Source organism: Osmerus mordax, chromosome 24 (genome assembly GCF_038355195.1).
Source record: "Osmerus mordax isolate fOsmMor3 chromosome 24, fOsmMor3.pri, whole genome shotgun sequence".
NCBI classification, from domain to species: domain Eukaryota; kingdom Metazoa; phylum Chordata; class Actinopteri; order Osmeriformes; family Osmeridae; genus Osmerus; species Osmerus mordax.
In genome coordinates, this window is record NC_090073.1 from 1625512 (window position 1) to 1645743 (window position 20232).

Here is a 20232-nt window from a genome sequence, read left to right on the forward strand (position 1 = left end):
GAATAGATACTAGTAACTATTGGATTAGTTACTAGTAACTAAAGAATAGTTACTAGTATCTAATGAAAGTTACTAGTAAAACGGGAATAGATACTAGTAACTATTGGATTAGTTACTGGTAACTAAAGAATAAGTACTAGTAACTTTAAAATAGTGACTAGTACGTTTATAGAAATAAATGTTAAAACGGCCTGCCATAAACTAAAGAATAGTTACTAGTATCTATTCCCGTTTTACTAGTAACTATTCATTAGATACTAGTAACTAATCCAATAGTTACTAGTATCTATTCCCGTTTTACTAGTAACAAATTGACCAATTTTACAATTGTATTCTATGGGGCTCTCCTGTACAGATATCTACTATTTGTTTCCAACTAGTATCTATTCCAAAAGGTACTAGTATCTATTCCTGTTTTACTAGTAACTTTTCATTAGATACTAGTACCTATTTTTTAGTTACTAGTAACTAATCCAATAGTTACTAGTATCTATTCCCGTTTTACTAGTAACTTTTCATTAGATACTAGTAACTATTCTTTAGTTACTAGTAACTATTACCAACAAGATATCTAGTTAACATGCAAATTGGCTTTAGAAGATATCTAGTTAACATGCAAATTAGCTTCTGAAGACCACACCTCACAGAAGACCGCACAATTTTTTTTTTTTTTATTCAGCCAATGAAATCTCCTAGCTCAATTCCCGCGCCTTTCTGGAGCTTGACAATTCACCAGCACAGGCTGATCGCCATATAGCTAATTGAGCTATGGCGGAGACACGTTCACCGACGAACACTAATCAAGACACTAATGAGCAACCAGTTGCAGCTGCAGCAGTGTTTGACCGAGTGTTTAATGCTCTGCAACGTGCTAGGCACGAATTGACGTTGGCTCCATCGGCAGGGACTTCTGGCACCAACATTTTGACATCAACCAGAAATCTTTTCAGAAGACGTGGAAATCGAGTTCAAGGTTAGTACTGTAGCTAGCTCTATCCAGTTCATTCAGTGGTGGCACAACTATGTAATTTGGCTAATAATGGCTAACGATAATTACAGAGATCATTATTTTTTTACTTTCGTTGTACAATATTCCTACCTAAATGCACAAATATAGCTAGTTATCGATTCTGCCACGTTATTTAAACATTTTCCATTGCAGCTTGAAAATCTAATCGGTTGGGGGTGCACATGGCGTTCATCAATGACATAAGCTAGCGTTAGCTCAGCGATTACAAACTTGTTTTAGCCACGGCACATTTTTTTACATTGGAAAAATCTTGCAGCACACCAACGACCAAAAAGTTTCCAAAATGACACTGTAGCCTATTACAATAACATAATTGGGTGTGCTCAAAGGCTTCGGCGAGTAGGCCTACAACCATTGTTCTCTTGCATATGTATTTATTTTCCCACCCCTTAAAAGTTGGTCCCGCTGGCTAAACTGCATACGAGTAAACCAAGATACTTAAAACTCATTTGAGATGCAGATGGGCTCCATGCTGGCTTTAAATTAGGTGTGCTATAATACCACAACTGGAAGTTTGCTTTGCAAATCGCCTGAAGTATTGAAATTATTCATTCATAAAGTAAATCTCAATCTTATTGAAACTTTGATTTAGGCACATCCTCCAGAAGGGGACGTTCGACTTGGCAGGTGGGCCTCTTTCTGCTCCCAAGACCAGATATCCAGTCTCTGCCATCAACTTCTGCGCGTCAGGCTCTAACAAATAATGGATTAGGTACATCATGCACTGTTATTAGGTAGAAGCAATGAAATGTGTTTGACAAAAAATAATATTAACTTGTATGACATTGGTAATATAATATAATAGAAACTTTTGTAATTTTAAAATGATCAAATGGATAATGCATTTGCAGTTTGTCAATCCTTAAAAAAAAGTTAATGTATGTAATCAAACTAGTATTGCAAGCCAATACAGGCATAGTCAATCTAGTAGATGGTTTATCAGTTTTAGAGGATTATGTCTTTCATTCATTTGTTTTCAATATTCTTTTAGGAGTACCAGTGCAGGAGTCAGTGGATGGACAACTGTCCACCATTGAGCTGAATTGGAGTCTGGCAGAATTGAACCACTTTGTTTGTCAGAGATTCCCAATGATTAGCTTGAACCTGGTGGGGTTTGAGCTGGCAAAAGTAGACAAGGGCAAAAAAATCAAAAAGGTCCAAGCCAACTCTGTGAGAGCCCTGAAGAAAGTGATGGGAAAGAGCAGACTCTACATTCTCCCCTGTGCTGAAGTGGGGCAGGTACAGTGCAGTTTCTATTCACTGTATTTGCATCCATGTGTCCAAGTGCATAATTCACAAAATATTCTGATTTGTCTCTTCAGACACAGGATCTACCCATACCACCTGACACCATACATGAAGCACAAGGCAACCCAGCACTTGAGAGGCCTCAAAGTCCAAGAGCAGAAGTCCTCACTGTACCTGCGACAATAAATGATGTAGAGGTAGGTAACTTGCTGTCTTAATTCTTTACTATTGGACTGGATTTCATCCGTGACTATTTATATGAACACAAGGGAGGTTGGCGGATCAGAGCAAATGCGTAACCACATGTCCTATTTGCTTTTCTGAATTGCAGGGGTACACCTCTGACTTGTCCAGTCATCATCAGAGTCTACATCCGACCAGCACTGAGACTGTAGAAAACCTTGAGAGAGCTCAAAGTCCAGGACTGGTTGTACTGCCTATAAATGGAACACCACATGATGTAGAGGTAACTTGTTCTTTCCTAACTTTACATAGAGGGGTTGGAGGACCTATCCAAATAAATGTATCTGCTGTGTCAAGGTTTTCTTTTTTTTCTATGACTCATTGTTGTCTCTATCCTTGACTCTGGTTTGTTGTAGTAATGTGCAACTTGAATTAAAACCCAAGCAATTTCAATTAATTGTTCACCATTGTCATTTAAACAATAGTTATAAAAAAGTGTTATAGCATTTGCTTCCTGGTTTTAATAATTGTTTTAACAGGAGTGGAGGACTGTACGGCAACAACAAGACATTGAATACAATCTGTCATTGAGAGCTGACCAAGAAAAGGTATATTTTTTTTGGAACATTTAACTAGGTATTTGCCTTTCCCCTCTGCTCTTCTCCTTGTACACTAACGGCTGCACCTCAAGTCCCCAGGGCCTTTTATATTGTGTATATTAACTATATACATTATAATTTATTCTGCATACCTTTCCCCGTAGTAGTTGGTTTTAGGTTGGCTTTGTACCTTGTTAGTATAGTTAGATTTGTTTAAACTTAACACCACTTATGTATTCCTATACGCATGCACCTTCCTGCCAACATCAATTCCTTGTCTGTGCAAACTTTCATGGTGATTAAAATTTCTGAAGCTGATGGTTTTTATTTGATGACAGGATCAGAGCAGACGAGCTGTCTGCGACTACGAGGAGAGGCGTTTGAAGGTACTATATCATCTCCGTAAGCATCTATTCAGTAGAAGGCACATATTCAACCTGTTACAAACTCACTGTCTCTCAGACAATAGATGAGAGACTCATGAGGACAACTGAGGAACCTGCTGGTGGCATACCTCTGAAAGTCAGTTTTCCAGATGGCACAATGAAGATCAGACGGTTCCATACATCTGATCCTATGCAGGTAAACATTGTTGAATGTACAGATGTATAAATGCTTAATTTGCTAAAAAATAATTATGTGATTCTTCTGGATTTGTAAAATTTGGGATTTTCCAACCAAAAACCATGACCCATCTGAAGAATGTAGATCTGTAAGGTTTTGCATCTCAAATATGAAAACGGCTTTTCAAAGAAAAGGCTGTGTTTTTACAGAAGGCAAAATCATTCAATTGAGTGCTTAGCATTCCGCACTGTATGAGGTTACCTAATTAAACCTCTGAACACATGATGACATTATGTAATATCATATCAATTTCCTCATCCTTACATAGACATGGTTTGTCCTTGTTGTCTAAATTGACCATCTACTGGTGCCTGCAAGCAGGCCTCATAACTCTGGAAACTAAAAACCTTAACATTTTACTACTCACCCTCCACTGGTGTGTAAATGAGACTGCGTTACCTGCTACTGACTATACTATAAATATGGTACTATGTTACCCACATTTTGCATATAGTGCAATTGTAATTTTTGGTTTAAACACTATAGTTTTATATATTTAAAATATATAAACACAGCAAGGATGTCAGGTCAAAACGGCAGTCATAAACCTTGATTGTCATTGTACTGATATTTTCCGGCTAGTAAATAAGTACATATTTTATTTCAGGCCTTGTTTGACTTTGTTGGATCACATGCCTCAGCCACTGAGTATTTTTACATCAGAGAAACTACGTCAGGCACCACAGTCATCAACATGGTGTCTGGGACTCTTCTGGACCACAACATCACCTCTCCATTGAACCTCCATGTTCGATGGATGGACATGGAGGAAGTGCAGGTGAATAATATAATAAAAGTGGGGTGGGTATTTATCACTTGTGTTTTGGACAGCCTCATTTATGTTTCTGTGAAATCAATTTTAACACAAAATTTGCAATGACTCATGTGTAACGTACCTTTTGGTATTAAAGCAGCAGTTACAACTTCATTCAACACTTGTTTAATGCATTGCATGCTAGACCTCAAAGCTCATTTACCAATTTGAAAGTGTGATTTGGTTAACATTGTTGTGGATAGAACTAAATTAGATTACCTTTGAATTAAAATTTACTTTTTTGAAAGTAAAGATTTACAAAGGTGTTAAGTTTTAGCTCCGAAATCAATGTAATAGATGTAATCTTTTATCTTTGTGTATTTACAACTTATCACTTTCTGAAGACCATTTACCAGCAGCAAAACAGAGTTTCTGCTGAAGTGCCTGATTTGATGGAGGTTGTCCAAAGTGATTTTGGGCCTACACAGTGTGGACCTGCAGAGGAAATCTACATAGATTACCTTGACATCATGCCAGAGACTGAGATGTCAGAGCCAGATGAGATGCAGCTGTCTGAGCCAGATGAGATGCAGCTAACGGATAACATCGAAATTCAGTGAGTTGTACATATTTTGTTGTAGCGTTTCCAGTCTATGGTCAGTTGTTTCTAGATGAAAATATAGATTTTGGCATGTGACTTTGAATGCATTGGGGGGGGGGTGGACTTTACTGCATTTTAATATTTACAATATTAAAATGTTTGCAGATGCACAGAAGATTTTGACTGTTCCCCAAAAGAAATTCTTTTGGAACTTGGGAAAAATATTAACTACAACTTGAGCTGCAGATTTAACATCAACCGAAACAATGTACTCGATGGTGCATTTAGAGCATTCAACCGGAAATCATACAATCCATTTAAGAGAATTTCTGTTAAGTTTTCTGATGAAACTGGACATGTTGAGGAAGGAATAGATTTGGGAGGTCCAAGACGAGAGCTTTTAAGTCTACTAATGGAAGACATTGAGCGCTCCCCGATGCTGGCAGGTCCAGATGGACAAAAAAACCTTGCTCTTGACTCGATTGGTGAGCCCTTTTGTCTACATTTTCAGTTAACATTTTCATTTCAGTAGCACTGGCAAAAGATGGAATGGTTGCCTTGGAAGTTTTGAATAAAATGAAGTAATCATGGATAATTGGCTATTACATGTAAGACTACTTTGGAGTAATGTTATCATGTCAATTTTACTCTCCAGCTGTCAGAGAAGACAAGTACTATATCATGGGGAAGGCTATATCAGTCAGTATGGTTCATGGGGGGCCATCACCGGGATTCTTTTCTCCCACTTTATTTGATTGCATTGTGAAAGATAACGTCTCACCCACCATCGATGATGTGCACGACCTTGACTTGCGAGCTAAAATCATACAGGTAATTTCAGTTTATTTTTTAATTTTTTACTTGACCTATTCGTGCTAAAATATCTGATTTTGCCAGGTATCAGAGGCCAAGTCCATGGAGGAGTTGCGTTCAGTTGTGTCGAGTCACAGTGACTACCTGTCTAATGCAGGCTGCCTACGAGCTTTAAAATGTCTGGAGGACAAAGACCTGCTTTTGCAGGACATCCTCCAGTTCCAAGTCGTAAACCGACTCCATGGTCCACTCGAACGGTATAATTGAGCATTGTTTTAAGTGCTGTTTGTCGATTTGAGCTCTAACATTCATTGTAGCAACCAGCGTACAAATGCTGTAAGTTTTCATTTATCCCATGAGATATTTATACGGGATAATGATTCCCTGCACTATGCAGTGCCTGGTTACACAGTAACACAACGTGAAATGTTTAAGTTCTGTTCTTACAGTACACAATTTTAGTTTGCTTTTCAATGCTACATTTGTATAATGTGACAATTCAGGCTTGAGCTCACTCACTTACTGGATCTATCCACTTTTAATTCTTCAAGGTTCAAGGAAGGCCTGAGGACATTAGGATTGTTGGAGGAGGTTGTCAAACAGCCAGAAGCCTTTCGTCCTCTCTTCTGCAGCCCACCACAGACCCTTAACGCAGATGGTCTCGATCACCTGTTTGTCATCTGTTTTTCCAGTGCAGGAAGTAACAGACGAGTACAGGAAAACATTGCTGTGGGCTTTTGGAGAGACTACCTTCTAGATGCAGAGGGCAAGTAATAGATCAGTTTGCTTTTTATTTAGTTTACCATAATTTTACCAGGCAAGTTGGGCCTGCCCGTGCATAGCTTGAATGTCACACACATTATCCAAACCCCGGCCACTGACGAGTTAGACACGCTACAGCTCGCTGACGCTTAACTTAATACTCTAGTGCATGATTCTGAACACCACTTAAACCTGCACTATAACTTTTTGAAACCCCCCCCCCCCCCCAAAATATATATAAACTGTGTAAATGGTAGGAACTAATATATTGGATCCAGTGGTTGAAAAATACAAATTTGACTGCCGTATATTCCGGACTATAAGGTACACTTAAAAGCCTTTAATTAAAATAAAAACTGAGCTTTATAATCCAGAGCGCTTTATATATGAAAAAGATCGAAAATGGACCATTCATTGACAGTGCGCCTGAGTGCGAACAATACGGTAATACAAACTATAGACGACAATAAAATGGCTAAATCGACATCAACTTGAAAATAATGCATATTATGGACAAATTAATAATGTGCATTTTCAGAAATTGGTTATTGTCCCTGTATTACCATGTTCAGTAATAACTAGTTTAAGGCTGACAGGATCACTTTATGGAAAGTTGCATAGGGCAGCTTGAATTGGCTTCCTTATAACATTTCTTTCTTTACAGAAGGTAACTCCCCCTGCTCGTTGGAGAAAATTCTAATGTTTGCGACTGGATGCAGTGCGCTACCTGCCATTGGCTTGAAGCCGGAACCATCCATCGAGTTCCTGCACACTGACTGTCTTTTACCTGGGGACACTCAACAGAGGGCGAAGTTTCCAACGGCAAACACATGTGTGAACTGCTTGCGTCTACCTTTGCACAAGGATTACACTGCCTTTAAGTACAATATGGACTTTGGTATTTGCAATACACAGGGCTTTGGTCAAGAGTAGGGCTTAGAATGAAATGGTGTAAGGAAACTGTCAATAGGCTTTTTGTTTTTTGGTACTGTTCATCTTTAATTCACAAATTCAAACCAAGTTTTTGTTTCTGAACCTCAAATGTAATTTACAATTGTACAAAAATGTTGTTCAACTAAATGTGACGGAAGGGTTGTACAATAAAAGTGGTCTTTCTGTTACTATAACATCACCTAGATCTATGAATCAAGCACATTGCAAGGCAAATCTAAAAAGAGAGCATAGACATGCATTAGTCATGTGATTGAAGGCAGTCCCCTGGCTGGCTCATTCAACTTATTAGAAATTTCAGTGCAGCATGTTTGATATTTCACTTTCAAGTCCACAATTCCCTCTATAGCCCTCAAAATGTCTTGCTGTTGTTGGTGGTTAAGATTTACATTTAGTTGTTGGACAACTACAGCTGGGAACTGTTCTTCTATGTCAGTTGGAAAGTTGTTGATGCCATGTTGTGCCAGAAGGGCCTCTAAACTGTCCTCCCTATATGGGTCATCACCAAATACGTTGTTGATGGGAGTGCTGTCTGCCTCTATGTTGGTCAGCATGCCCTCTGTCCAGATCTGTGAGGGTGTTCGGTTGTTTTCTGTCCTTAGACTGTGCTGATTCCAGGCCTCTCTAAACATGTTCAACCTACGTTGAATTTCTGGTAGATAGGTCAGGTGTAGTGATAACTTGTGGATGTCATTTTCTGGATCTAGTATGGCAGCATCCTCTAGGCTGTAGAATTCATTGTAGAAGTAGTGTAGAACTTGCAGGAACACGTCTCTCCAGAGGCGCTCTATCCTCTGGTTGTGAACAGATTCCCCTGTTATGTGACTACTGCGCTCTACACCCTGGACAATATTCATGAACAATGCTACTTGTGTGTTCTCCCCACCATGATCAGAGCGAACTCTGGATGGGAGTCCATACAGGCATGTTGCCTTCAAGAACTGTGTAAGTACAGTGACAGCTTTGTTGTTTGTATTACAGTTTAGGTATGTTACTAGGCGTGAGTATCCATCTATGGCTCCATGAACAACTAAGCCCCACCTGTAAAGGAAAAACTATTGGTCAACAAAATTAGTACTTCTCAGTTATATACAATACATCTTTAATGGTGCCATTTGTAGAATATGAGAAGAAACAAACTAGTTTCTCTTTCCAGCTGACCATCTTAAATGCTGAATTTCTGATAATCAGGGAATACATGTTCTACAGCTTTTGGAAGCTGGTTACTGAAGAAGAAAGTAGTTTGCTTGGTACAACAGTGCATATTTAATTGTCAAATACAACTGAATACCTGATGAGACGCATGTTTCCATCCATATGCCACAGACTGTTGGGATATGGCACATGGTATGTTCTTCTTGCCACGGTAGCACTCCATCTTCGCGCAGCAGCCGCTGGGTCAATATAAGTCAGCATCGCTCTCACTCTCTGTCGTGTTACAAAGAATCCTTCTGCTCGCAGCAATGCCCTCATCATCTGAAACCACAGGCAATTTACACCTTTGGTAAAACATTTTTTTACTAAATTGACGTGTTTTGATAGAAAATTGAATCTTCATTCCCCAAGGTGGCATTAAATATATCAGAAATAATAGTCAAACATAATTAATTATGAATGAGCTAAAAGGAAAATGTCTCTGCAGTTGTATTTACATTAGTAATCATGAATCAGTCATTTACAACAGTGATAGATATTTGCAACATTGGTAAGGTATTGGATATCTATTTTAATCAATTTAATGTCACCTTAGTGAAACTCTATCTAAAACATTAATAACCCTAGGTGTTCTTAAACATTTGAGCGGTAGTGCATGAACACTATTATACGTCTATTTATGCTAACAAAAAGGCCAACAAACTTTCAGAATGAAAACGTGTAGGCTAGCCTACATCACACGGGCCAGGATGCTAGAAAATGTTACAAAAATACTGATTAGTTATAATACACTTATAACAATGTCACCTCATTTCCAGATCTTGGAAACTGTCTGTGAAGTCTTCTTATATGATCTTCAAGTTCCTCATTGGTTAGGGTTCTTGACCTGGAACTCCTAATTGGTAATCCAAGCGCTCTGGTTTTCTGATATAAAAAAGATGCTGAACATTTCAGCAGCTGTCCCATCCGCTTGACTGTGTAGCCTTGACCCACGAGGAACTGTATTTGCTGCCTTGTTATGGCAATTTTAGGTCTCCCTCGCTGGCCTGAGAACATAAGTTAGAGATACAAGTTGGGCAGAGATGGTCAGGAAACGTTAGCAACTAATGTAGCTAATAAAGACAATACTGTAAAGTCAAGGTAGATAACATCGGCCCTCGACAGCTAGCAAGCTATCTTAAGTAATAACCTACAGGGATCTCTAATACAAGGTATATTTGGCTAACCACCATATTACCATTGTACGAGTAATGTTATTCTAAAAGTAAAATCCAAACGTTACCTGAGGGCATACGAGGGGCTGAAAAGGCGTCTTCGCTGTGCTCTCCTGACATCGCATGTGTGGTGGTGATGAGAGCTCGGAGTTCTTCAAGGCTAGCAACAAGTTCTTGCATTGTCTCCACCGATAAAATACCGTCCAGTCTTCTTAAATTCACAAGTGATGACTCAATCGGCATCAATCGTGCGTGGCTTATGTTAGCTTGTTGGAAAGCTCTTTCTAATGCTCTGCATTTTCGTCCTATTTCTTCAATTACACATAGGTGTGCCATTTCTCAAATCGGTTCGTTGATATTTTCTCTGTGGTGCTGTCTTCTGTGAGGTGTGGTCTTCAGCAGCTAATTTGCATGTTAACTAGATATCTTCAGAAGCTAATTTGCATGTTAACTAGATATCTTCTAAAGCTAATTTGCATGTTAACTAGATATCTTTAGAAGCTCATTTGCATGTTAACTAGATATCTTCTAAAGCTAATTTGCATGTTAACTAGATATCTTGTTGGCAATAGTTACTAGTACTTATTGGTTTCGGGATATGTCGGAATAGTTACTAGTAACTAAAAAATAGGTACTAGTATCTAATGAAAACTTACTAGTAAAACGGGAATAGATACTAGTAACTATTGGATTAGTTACTAGTAACTAAAGAATAGTTACTAGTATCTAATGAAAGTTACTAGTAAAACGGGAATAGATACTAGTATGGCAAGCCGTTTTAACATTTATTTCTACAAACGTACTAGTCACTATTTTAAAGTTACTAGTACTTATTCTTTAGTTACTAGTAACTAATCCAATAGTTACTAGTATATATTCCCATTTTACTAGTAACTTTCATTAGATACTAGTAACTATTCTTTAGTTACTAGTAACTAATCCAATAGTTACTAGTATATGGCAGGCCGTTTTAACATTTATTTCTATAAACGTACTAGTCACTATTTTAAAGTTACTAGTACTTATTCTTTAGTTACCAGTAACTAATCCAATAGTTACTAGTATCTATTCCCGTTTTACTAGTAACTTTCATTAGATACTAGTAACTATTCTTTAGTTACTAGTAACTAATCCAATAGTTACTAGTATCTATTCCCGTTTTACTAGTAAGTTTTCATTAGATACTAGTACCTATTCTTTAGTTACTAGTAACTAATCCAATAGTTACTAGTATCTATTCCCGTTTTACTAGTAACAAATTGGACAATTTTACAATGGTATCCTATGGGGCTCTGCTTTACAGATATCTACTATTTGTGTCCAACTAGTATCTATTCAAATAGTTACTAGTATCTATTCCAGTTTTACTAGTAACTATTCATTAGATACTAGTAACTATTCTTTAGTTACTAGTAACTAATCCAATAGTTACTAGTATCTATTCCCATTTTACTAGTAACTTTCATTAGATACTAGTAACTATTATTTAGTTACTAGTAACTAATCCAATAGTTACTAGTATCTATTCCCGTTTTACTAGTAACATTTTAAATTGTACTATCAAGTAGTCATTTTTACTCGTCATAAGCAATGACGAGTAAAAACGCATTTGTTACTAGTAAGAATAATAATGTTACTAGTAAGAATTGTAATAGTTACTAGTAACTAAAGAATAGTTACTAGTATCTAATGAAAGTTACTAGTAAAACGGGAATAGGTACTAGTAACTATTGGATTAGTTACTAGTAACTAAAGAATAGTTACTAGTATCTAATGAAAGTTACTAGTAAAACGGGAATAGATACTAGTAACTATTGGATTAGTTACTAGTAACTAAAGAATAGTTACTAGTAAAACGGGAATAGATACTAGTAACTATTCTTTAGTTACTAGTAACTATTCCAACAAGAGATATCCCGAAACCAATAAGTACTAGTAACTATTGCCAACAAGATATCTAGTTAACATGCAAATTAGCTTTAGAAGATATCTAGTTAACATGCAAATTAGCTTTAGAAGATATCTAGTTAACATGCAAATCGGCTTTAGAAGATATCTAGTTAACATGCAAACTAGCTGCCGAAGACCACACCTCACAGAAGACAGCACTACAGTGAACTTATCGACACGAATTTATTTCAGAAATGGCACACACGTGTTATTGAACAAATTCCAACAAGGCAACGTACGCCACGCACAATTGATTGCCTATTGATTCATTACTGGTGAATTTAAGAAGACTCGAAGGCATTTTATCGATGGAGACATTGGAAGAACGTGTTGCTAGTCTTTCAGAACTCGAGCACCACGCACTCGATGTCTGCACAGCAAAGACGCCTTCTCAGACCCTCGTATGCCATCAGGTAACTTTTGGATTTCGCTTTTAGAATAACATTACTCATACAATGGTAATATGGTTAGCCAAATATACCTGATCCCCATAGGTTATATTCCTTAAACTAGCTTGCTACCTGGCGAGCGCTAATGTTATCTACCTAGAATACAGTACCAGGGCTTGGTTTATACTAATCAAAATGTCTAGCCACTGGGTGACCAAAGGCAGGCTAGGGGAACTCGTATTAATGTTAAATAACCTCATAAAGTGACATTTTTATGCCTTGAGACCTTAACAAAACAACCACCATGGCAATGACTACACAATGGAACTTGCATTTACCTTAGCTTAGTTCTAACAATAAGGGCCAATATATGGTTATGGTGTTGCATGACAAGTTATTGGCTATCCATTCAGAATATGCAAAATGTGTGTCATTAAACAGTTTGTGATGGTGCCCTTACCTGTGTTGCAGCTGGCTAGGGCACACTCTCTCACACTTGTGTCCTGTCGCTCCCCACTGTCCTATCTGAGGCAAAGGCTACTATTTGACTGTAGTTCCAAATTTGTGTCCTGTTTTTCATTACTGCAGGTACATGGATGACCTCGGCGAAGCAGGACGACTGACATTATCCACCTCTGCTGCTCACCAGGCTGCTGCGCTGCTTTTTGAAAATGGCGTGGGCACAGAATTGGACATGGAAGCTGGGCAGTGCTCTGTGCCGTCAAAGTCAACCAACACAGCGTACAAAGTAAACTTGTTACACTTCACGTGTGAGGAGTGAAGTGTGGAGAGGGTGGCGGGACTTCCGCTTCCTGGGGGTCCACTTACAGGACAGCCCATCCTGGAGTGTGAACCCCTCTGAGCTGCTGAAAAAGTCCCAGCAGAGACTGTACTTCCTGAGAACACTCAGCAGGAATAACATCACACAAAGACTGCTGGGTTCCTTCTACCGAGCCTCCATTGAAAGCATCCCCACATATTGCATATGCATTTGGTATACTAGCTGTACAGTGGCTCAGAGGAAAACGCTCCAGAGGGTCATCAACACCGCTCAAAAGATTGTTGGCTGCCCTCTCCCCGCACTGGAAGACCTACACAGATCCCGTTGCCTCAAAAAAGCCCAGAACATCATAAAAGACACTTCACACTCCTGGGGACTCCCTGTTTGAAATGTTGCCTACAGGCAGACGATACAGATCAATCCAGGCAAGGACAAACAGACTAAAACACAGTTTCTATCCAACTGCAATAACCACTGTTAATGTTGCCAAAACATAATGTGCACAATGTTATGTATTATGTAATGACTGTGTGTGGTTGTTCACGGCACTGTCTTAGGTATATTAATTCTTATTTATTTGAGTAATGTTAGCACTTTAGTAATTTTATCCTTTTTATTGATATTGAGTCAATGAATGATGCACTGACCGGAAGAAGTTAAATTTCGTTGTACCAGTGACGATGACAATAAAGATCTATTATATTCATTTGTATAGTATGTGATTGTGTTGGGGGCACAGCCTGGCCCAAGGAGAATGCTGTATACTGTAGTTACATGGAGATTTTTGTTAATGGACCCAGTAGTGTTTGTTAGGGGACAATTTATACATGAGATGATCAATAAAACTACCATACTTGAGAAATCCAGAGAACAATATAATCATCAATTCTTGTAACTGGCTGAGCCTAAAATATCAGAACAATGGCCATTTGGTCTCATAAGCACAAGTCATTGTATTCCACACCAACACTGGTACAACATGATGCTAGTGTGGGGGTCTGTCCGTGCGGAGGAGACACCAGAGAAAGAAGACAATATATCTTAATGATTATTTGTATTTTCCCATGGGACCAGTGTGGTATCATCCCTGTATAATTAATATATCTCATATGTATTTTGTCCAAGAATAACTGGTGGAAGTTGTGGTTCAATGGCAAAATGTACAAGCCAGAAGTATCAGCACTACAACAAGCTGGATGATTATCAATGACATTTTCTGTTTTGAGTACAATTCAATTGAATAGCTATATTTCTTGATGATGCAATATATGAAGGCTAAGAGAATTCATCATGAATTGTGTTGCCGATGAACTCAGCAGAACAGACCACACTACTTAAGGCCTTGCGGTCCCTGTCTGTGCAGCTCCCATACCACACTGAGATGCAACCAGTCAGTATGCTCTCTATAGTGTATCTGTAGAAGTTAGTGAGGATAACTGAGTCCATGCTGAACTTCTTCAGTCTCCACAGGAAGAAGAGGCGTTTACAGGCCGCTTTGACCACCTTTGTAAGTGTGAGCAGACCAGGTGAGATCATTGCTGATTGTAAGGATGAGATCTCTGTCTCCAAGCAAGCCGGAAGGAGGCACGACTATTAGAAAAGGGTTGACTCGGTTTTATTAGTAACAACGTCAGATCATGCCATCAGTCCATGACAGAGGGATAGCATGTGAGAGAAACAAGTCTCTCAGAGGTCCATTATATACATGAGCTGGCCCATACAGATATAGTAACCACCAAAACATGCCCTTAAACAGTACACATTTCACAACTTAATGCACAGGAGAAATAGCACACTGGTGATGTGTCATAACTCATTGTTTGTACTTTTCTCAAAGGTTAAACAGAGCACATTCCCTGATCTATATGGGTATTGTCAAAGGCCCACTGCGTGACCTCTTGACCACAGCAAGAGACAACCTCACATATGTATAGAAAATCTTCATATCACTGATGTTCACCCCGAGGAACTTGAAGCAGCTGACCTTCCACTTCGGATCCGTTGATGTGTAGGGGTGCATGCTCTTCTTCCTGCCGCCTCCTATAGTCCACAATCATCTCCTTGGTCTTGCTGATGTTGAGAGAGAGGTTATTGTCCTGACACCATGATTTCAGGTCATCAACCTCCTCTCTGTAGGCTGACACTGTCAGAGATGAGGCCCACGATGGTTGTGTCGTCAGCAAACTTAACAAGGAGGTTGCCGCACAATCGTGAGTGAACAAGGTTAAGCACACAGCCCTGGGGGGTGCCTGTGTTGGTGATCAGTGTGGATGAGGTGCGGTCACCGATTCTCACCACCTGCTTCCCCGTCAAGAAGTTGAAGATCCACTTGCAGAGGGAGGAGCTTAGTCCCAGGTCCACAAACTTGGAGACAAGTCTGGAGGGGATAATGGTGTTGAATGCTTAGCTGTAGTCAATGAACAGCATCCTCACATACGTATTCCCTTTGTCCAGGTGGGAGAGAGCGGTGTGCATTGTCAGAGCGATGGCATCGTCTGTAGACCTGTTGGACCGGTATGCAAACTGCATTGGGTCCAGGGTGGGGGGCAGCGAGGGGCAGAGGAATGATTTGACTAGCCGCTCGAAGCACTTCATGATGACAGAGGTCAGTGCTATCGGGCAATAGTGGTTCATACATGTGACCTTGGTGTTCTTGGGCACAGGGATAATGGTGGTCATCTTGAAGCGATGGGGGGTACAGACAGGCTGAGGGAGAGGTGGAAGACGTCACTGAAGACCCCTGCTAGCTGGTCAGCACAACCCAAGGGCCCTACCTGATATACCGTCTGGGCCAGGAGCCTTGCGAGGGTTGATCTGCGCTGCCTCACCTCAGCTGCAGTTAGTGTAGGATAATGTAGGAAATATGTGTTGGGCTGGTTGATCTCTCAGACTGTCTGCCTGAGAGAAATGGACACACTAGTATCATGTTGTACCAGTGTACGTGTGGAATACAAGGACTTCTGTCTATGAGACCAAATGGCCATTGTTCTGATGTTTTAGGCTCAGCCAGTTGCGAGAATTGATCATTATATTGTTCTGGGGATTTCTCAGGTATGGTAGTTTTATTGATCATCTCATGTATAAACTGTCCCATAACAAACACTACTGGGTCCATTAATAAAAATCTCCATGTAACTACAGTCTACAGCATTTTCCTTGGGCCAGGCTGTGCCCCCAAACACAAATGAATAGAATAGATCTTTATTGTCATTGTCACAGGTACAAAGAAATTAAAGTGCTTCCGGTCAGTGGATCATTCATTGACTTAAAAATCAGGATAAAATTACTAAAGTGCTAAAATTACTCAAATAAATATACCTAAGACTGTACCGTAAAGAACCACACACAGTCATTACATGATACATAACATTGTGCACATTATGTTGGTATGTGGTTATTGCAGTTGGATAGACACTGTTTTAGTCTGTTTGTCCTTGCCTTGATTGATCTGTATTGTCTGCCTGAAGGCAACATTTTAAACAGGGAGTGCCCAGGAGTGTGAAGTGTCTTTTATGATGTTCTGGGCACAGGATCTGTGTAGGTCTTCCAGTGCGGGGAGAGGGCAGCCAACAATGCTGTGTATGACCCTATATTTCACTTTCAAGTCCACAATTCCCTCTATAGCCCTCAAAATGTCTTGCTGTTGTTGGTGGTTAAGATTTACATTTAGTTGTTGGACAACTACAGCTGGGAACTGTTCTTCTATGTCAGTTGGAAAGTTGTTGATGCCATGTTGTGCCAGAAGGGCCTCTAAACTGTCCTCCCTATATGGGTCATCACCAAATACGTTGTTGATGGGAGTGCTGTCTGCCTCTATGTTGGTCAGCATGCCCTCTGTCCAGATCTGTGAGGGTGTTCGGTTGTTTTCTGTCCTTAGACTGTGCTGATTCCAGGCCTCTCTAAACATGTTCAACCTACGTTGAATTTCTGGTAGATAGGTCAGGTGTAGTGATAACTTGTGGATGTCATTTTCTGGATCTAGTATGGCAGCATCCTCTAGGCTGTAGAATTCATTGTAGAAGTAGTGTAGAACTTGCAGGAACACGTCTCTCCAGAGGCGCTCTATCCTCTGGTTGTGAACAGATTCCCCTGTTATGTGACTACTGCGCTCTACACCCTGGACAATATTCATGAACAATGCTACTTGTGTGTTCTCCCCACCATGATCAGAGCGAACTCTGGATGGGAGTCCATACAGGCATGTTGCCTTCAAGAACTGTGTAAGTACAGTGACAGCTTTGTTGTTTGTATTACAGTTTAGGTATGTTACTAGGCGTGAGTATCCATCTATGGCTCCATGAACAACTAAGCCCCACCTGTAAAGGAAAAACTATTGGTCAACAAAATTAGTACTTCTCAGTTATATACAATACATCTTTAATGGTGCCATTTGTAGAATATGAGAAGAAACAAACTAGTTTCTCTTTCCAGCTGACCATCTTAAATGCTGAATTTCTGATAATCAGGGAATACATGTTCTACAGCTTTTGGAAGCTGGTTACTGAAGAAGAAAGTAGTTTGCTTGGTACAACAGTGCATATTTAATTGTCAAATACAACTGAATACCTGATGAGACGCATGTTTCCATCCATATGCCACAGACTGTTGGGATATGGCACATGGTATGTTCTTCTTGCCACGGTAGCACTCCATCTTCGCGCAGCAGCCGCTGGGTCAATATAAGTCAGCATCGCTCTCACTCTCTGTCGTGTTACAAAGAATCCTTCTGCTCGCAGCAATGCCCTCATCATCTGAAACCACAGGCAATTTACACCTTTGGTAAAACATTTTTTTACTAAATTGACGTGTTTTGATAGAAAATTGAATCTTCATTCCCCAAGGTGGCATTAAATATATCAGAAATAATAGTCAAACATAATTAATTATGAATGAGCTAAAAGGAAAATGTCTCTGCAGTTGTATTTACATTAGTAATCATGAATCAGTCATTTACAACAGTGATAGATATTTGCAACATTGGTAAGGTATTGGATATCTATTTTAATCAATTTAATGTCACCTTAGTGAAACTCTATCTAAAACATTAATAACCCTAGGTGTTCTTAAACATTTGAGCGGTAGTGCATGAACACTATTATACGTCTATTTATGCTAACAAAAAGGCCAACAAACTTTCAGAATGAAAACGTGTAGGCTAGCCTACATCACACGGGCCAGGATGCTAGAAAATGTTACAAAAATACTGATTAGTTATAATACACTTATAACAATGTCACCTCATTTCCAGATCTTGGAAACTGTCTGTGAAGTCTTCTTATATGATCTTCAAGTTCCTCATTGGTTAGGGTTCTTGACCTGGAACTCCTAATTGGTAATCCAAGCGCTCTGGTTTTCTGATATAAAAAAGATGCTGAACATTTCAGCAGCTGTCCCATCCGCTTGACTGTGTAGCCTTGACCCACGAGGAACTGTATTTGCTGCCTTGTTATGGCAATTTTAGGTCTCCCTCGCTGGCCTGAGAACATAAGTTAGAGATACAAGTTGGGCAGAGATGGTCAGGAAACGTTAGCAACTAATGTAGCTAATAAAGACAATACTGTAAAGTCAAGGTAGATAACATCGGCCCTCGACAGCTAGCAAGCTATCTTAAGTAATAACCTACAGGGATCTCTAATACAAGGTATATTTGGCTAACCACCATATTACCATTGTACGAGTAATGTTATTCTAAAAGTAAAATCCAAACGTTACCTGAGGGCATACGAGGGGCTGAAAAGGCGTCTTCGCTGTGCTCTCCTGACATCGCATGTGTGGTGGTGATGAGAGCTCGGAGTTCTTCAAGGCTAGCAACAAGTTCTTGCATTGTCTCCACCGATAAAATACCGTCCAGTCTTCTTAAATTCACAAGTGATGACTCAATCGGCATCAATCGTGCGTGGCTTATGTTAGCTTGTTGGAAAGCTCTTTCTAATGCTCTGCATTTTCGTCCTATTTCTTCAATTACACATAGGTGTGCCATTTCTCAAATCGGTTCGTTGATATTTTCTCTGTGGTGCTGTCTTCTGTGAGGTGTGGTCTTCAGCAGCTAATTTGCATGTTAACTAGATATCTTCAGAAGCTAATTTGCATGTTAACTAGATATCTTCTAAAGCTAATTTGCATGTTAACTAGATATCTTTAGAAGCTCATTTGCATGTTAACTAGATATCTTCTAAAGCTAATTTGCATGTTAACTAGATATCTTGTTGGCAATAGTTACTAGTACTTATTGGTTTCGGGATATGTCGGAATAGTTACTAGTAACTAAAAAATAGGTACTAGTATCTAATGAAAACTTACTAGTAAAACGGGAATAGATACTAGTAACTATTGGATTAGTTACTAGTAACTAAAGAATAGTTACTAGTATCTAATGAAAGTTACTAGTAAAACGGGAATAGATACTAGTAACTATTGGATTAGTTACTAGTAACTAAAGAATAGTTACTAGTATCTAATGAAAGTTACTAGTAAAATGGGAATATATACTAGTAACTATTGGATTAGTTACTAGTAACTAAAGAATAAGTACTAGTAACTTTAAAATAGTGACTAGTACGTTTGTAGAAATAAATGTTAAAACGGCTTGCCATATTAGTTAACTATTCCGACAAGAGATATCCCGAAACCAATAAGTACTAGTAACTATTGCCAACAAGATATCTAGTTAACATGCAAATTAGCTTTAGAAGATATCTGGTTAACATGCAAATTTGCGTCTGAAGATATCTAGTTAACATGCAAATTAGCTTTAGAAGATATCTAGTTAACATGCAAATTAGTTTTTGAAGATATCTAGTTAACATGCAAATAAGCTTTAGAAGATATCTAGTTAACATGCAAATAAGCTTTAGAAGATATCTAGTTAACATGCTAATTAGTTTTGAAGATATCTAGTTAACATGCAAATTAACTGCTGAAGACCACACCTCACAGAGGACAGCACTACAGAGAAAATATCGACGCAAACCGATTTCAGAAATGGCACATACGTGTTATTGACGTGAATTTGAGAAGACTGGAAGGCATTTTATCGATGGAGACGATGGAAGAACTTGTTGCTAGTCTTTCAGAACTCCGAGTTCTCCACGCACTCCATGGCAATAAGAGAGCACAACGAAGACGCCTTCTCAGACCCTCGTATGCCATCAGGTAACTTTTGGATTTCGCTTTTAGAA

General features: G+C 39.1%; 3 protein-coding genes across 3 annotated transcripts; 1 reads left to right on the plus strand and 2 right to left on the minus strand.

Moving 5' to 3' along the window:
- The first annotated feature begins 706 nt into the window (after nucleotides 1-706).
- LOC136933024 (uncharacterized) lies at nucleotides 707-7733 on the plus strand. The gene is made up of 15 exons (XM_067228375.1): nucleotides 707-973; nucleotides 1623-1742; nucleotides 2022-2269; nucleotides 2353-2475; nucleotides 2610-2744; nucleotides 3001-3069; nucleotides 3399-3446; nucleotides 3523-3642; nucleotides 4292-4462; nucleotides 4843-5054; nucleotides 5205-5524; nucleotides 5695-5870; nucleotides 5937-6109; nucleotides 6404-6618; nucleotides 7279-7733. Exons 1-15 carry the CDS (start codon nucleotides 769-771, stop codon nucleotides 7545-7547), a joined length of 2604 nt encoding a protein of 867 aa, XP_067084476.1. The 5' UTR covers nucleotides 707-768; the 3' UTR covers nucleotides 7548-7733.
- On the minus strand, nucleotides 7594-10668 carry LOC136933026 (uncharacterized). The gene is made up of 4 exons (XM_067228376.1): nucleotides 10003-10668; nucleotides 9528-9766; nucleotides 8857-9041; nucleotides 7594-8606 (listed from the first exon to the last, which is right to left on the minus strand). The coding sequence occupies exons 1-4, from the start codon at nucleotides 10268-10270 to the stop codon at nucleotides 7811-7813; spliced, it is 1488 nt and encodes a 495-aa protein (XP_067084477.1). The 5' UTR covers nucleotides 10271-10668; the 3' UTR covers nucleotides 7594-7810.
- Nucleotides 10669-15172: 4504 nt separating this feature from the next.
- On the minus strand, nucleotides 15173-19432 carry LOC136933063 (uncharacterized). The gene is made up of 6 exons (XM_067228444.1): nucleotides 18767-19432; nucleotides 18292-18530; nucleotides 17621-17805; nucleotides 16653-17370; nucleotides 15492-15760; nucleotides 15173-15431 (listed from the first exon to the last, which is right to left on the minus strand). Exons 1-6 carry the CDS (start codon nucleotides 19032-19034, stop codon nucleotides 15173-15175), a joined length of 1938 nt encoding a protein of 645 aa, XP_067084545.1. The 5' UTR covers nucleotides 19035-19432.
- Between the last annotated feature and the right edge of the window lie 800 nt (nucleotides 19433-20232).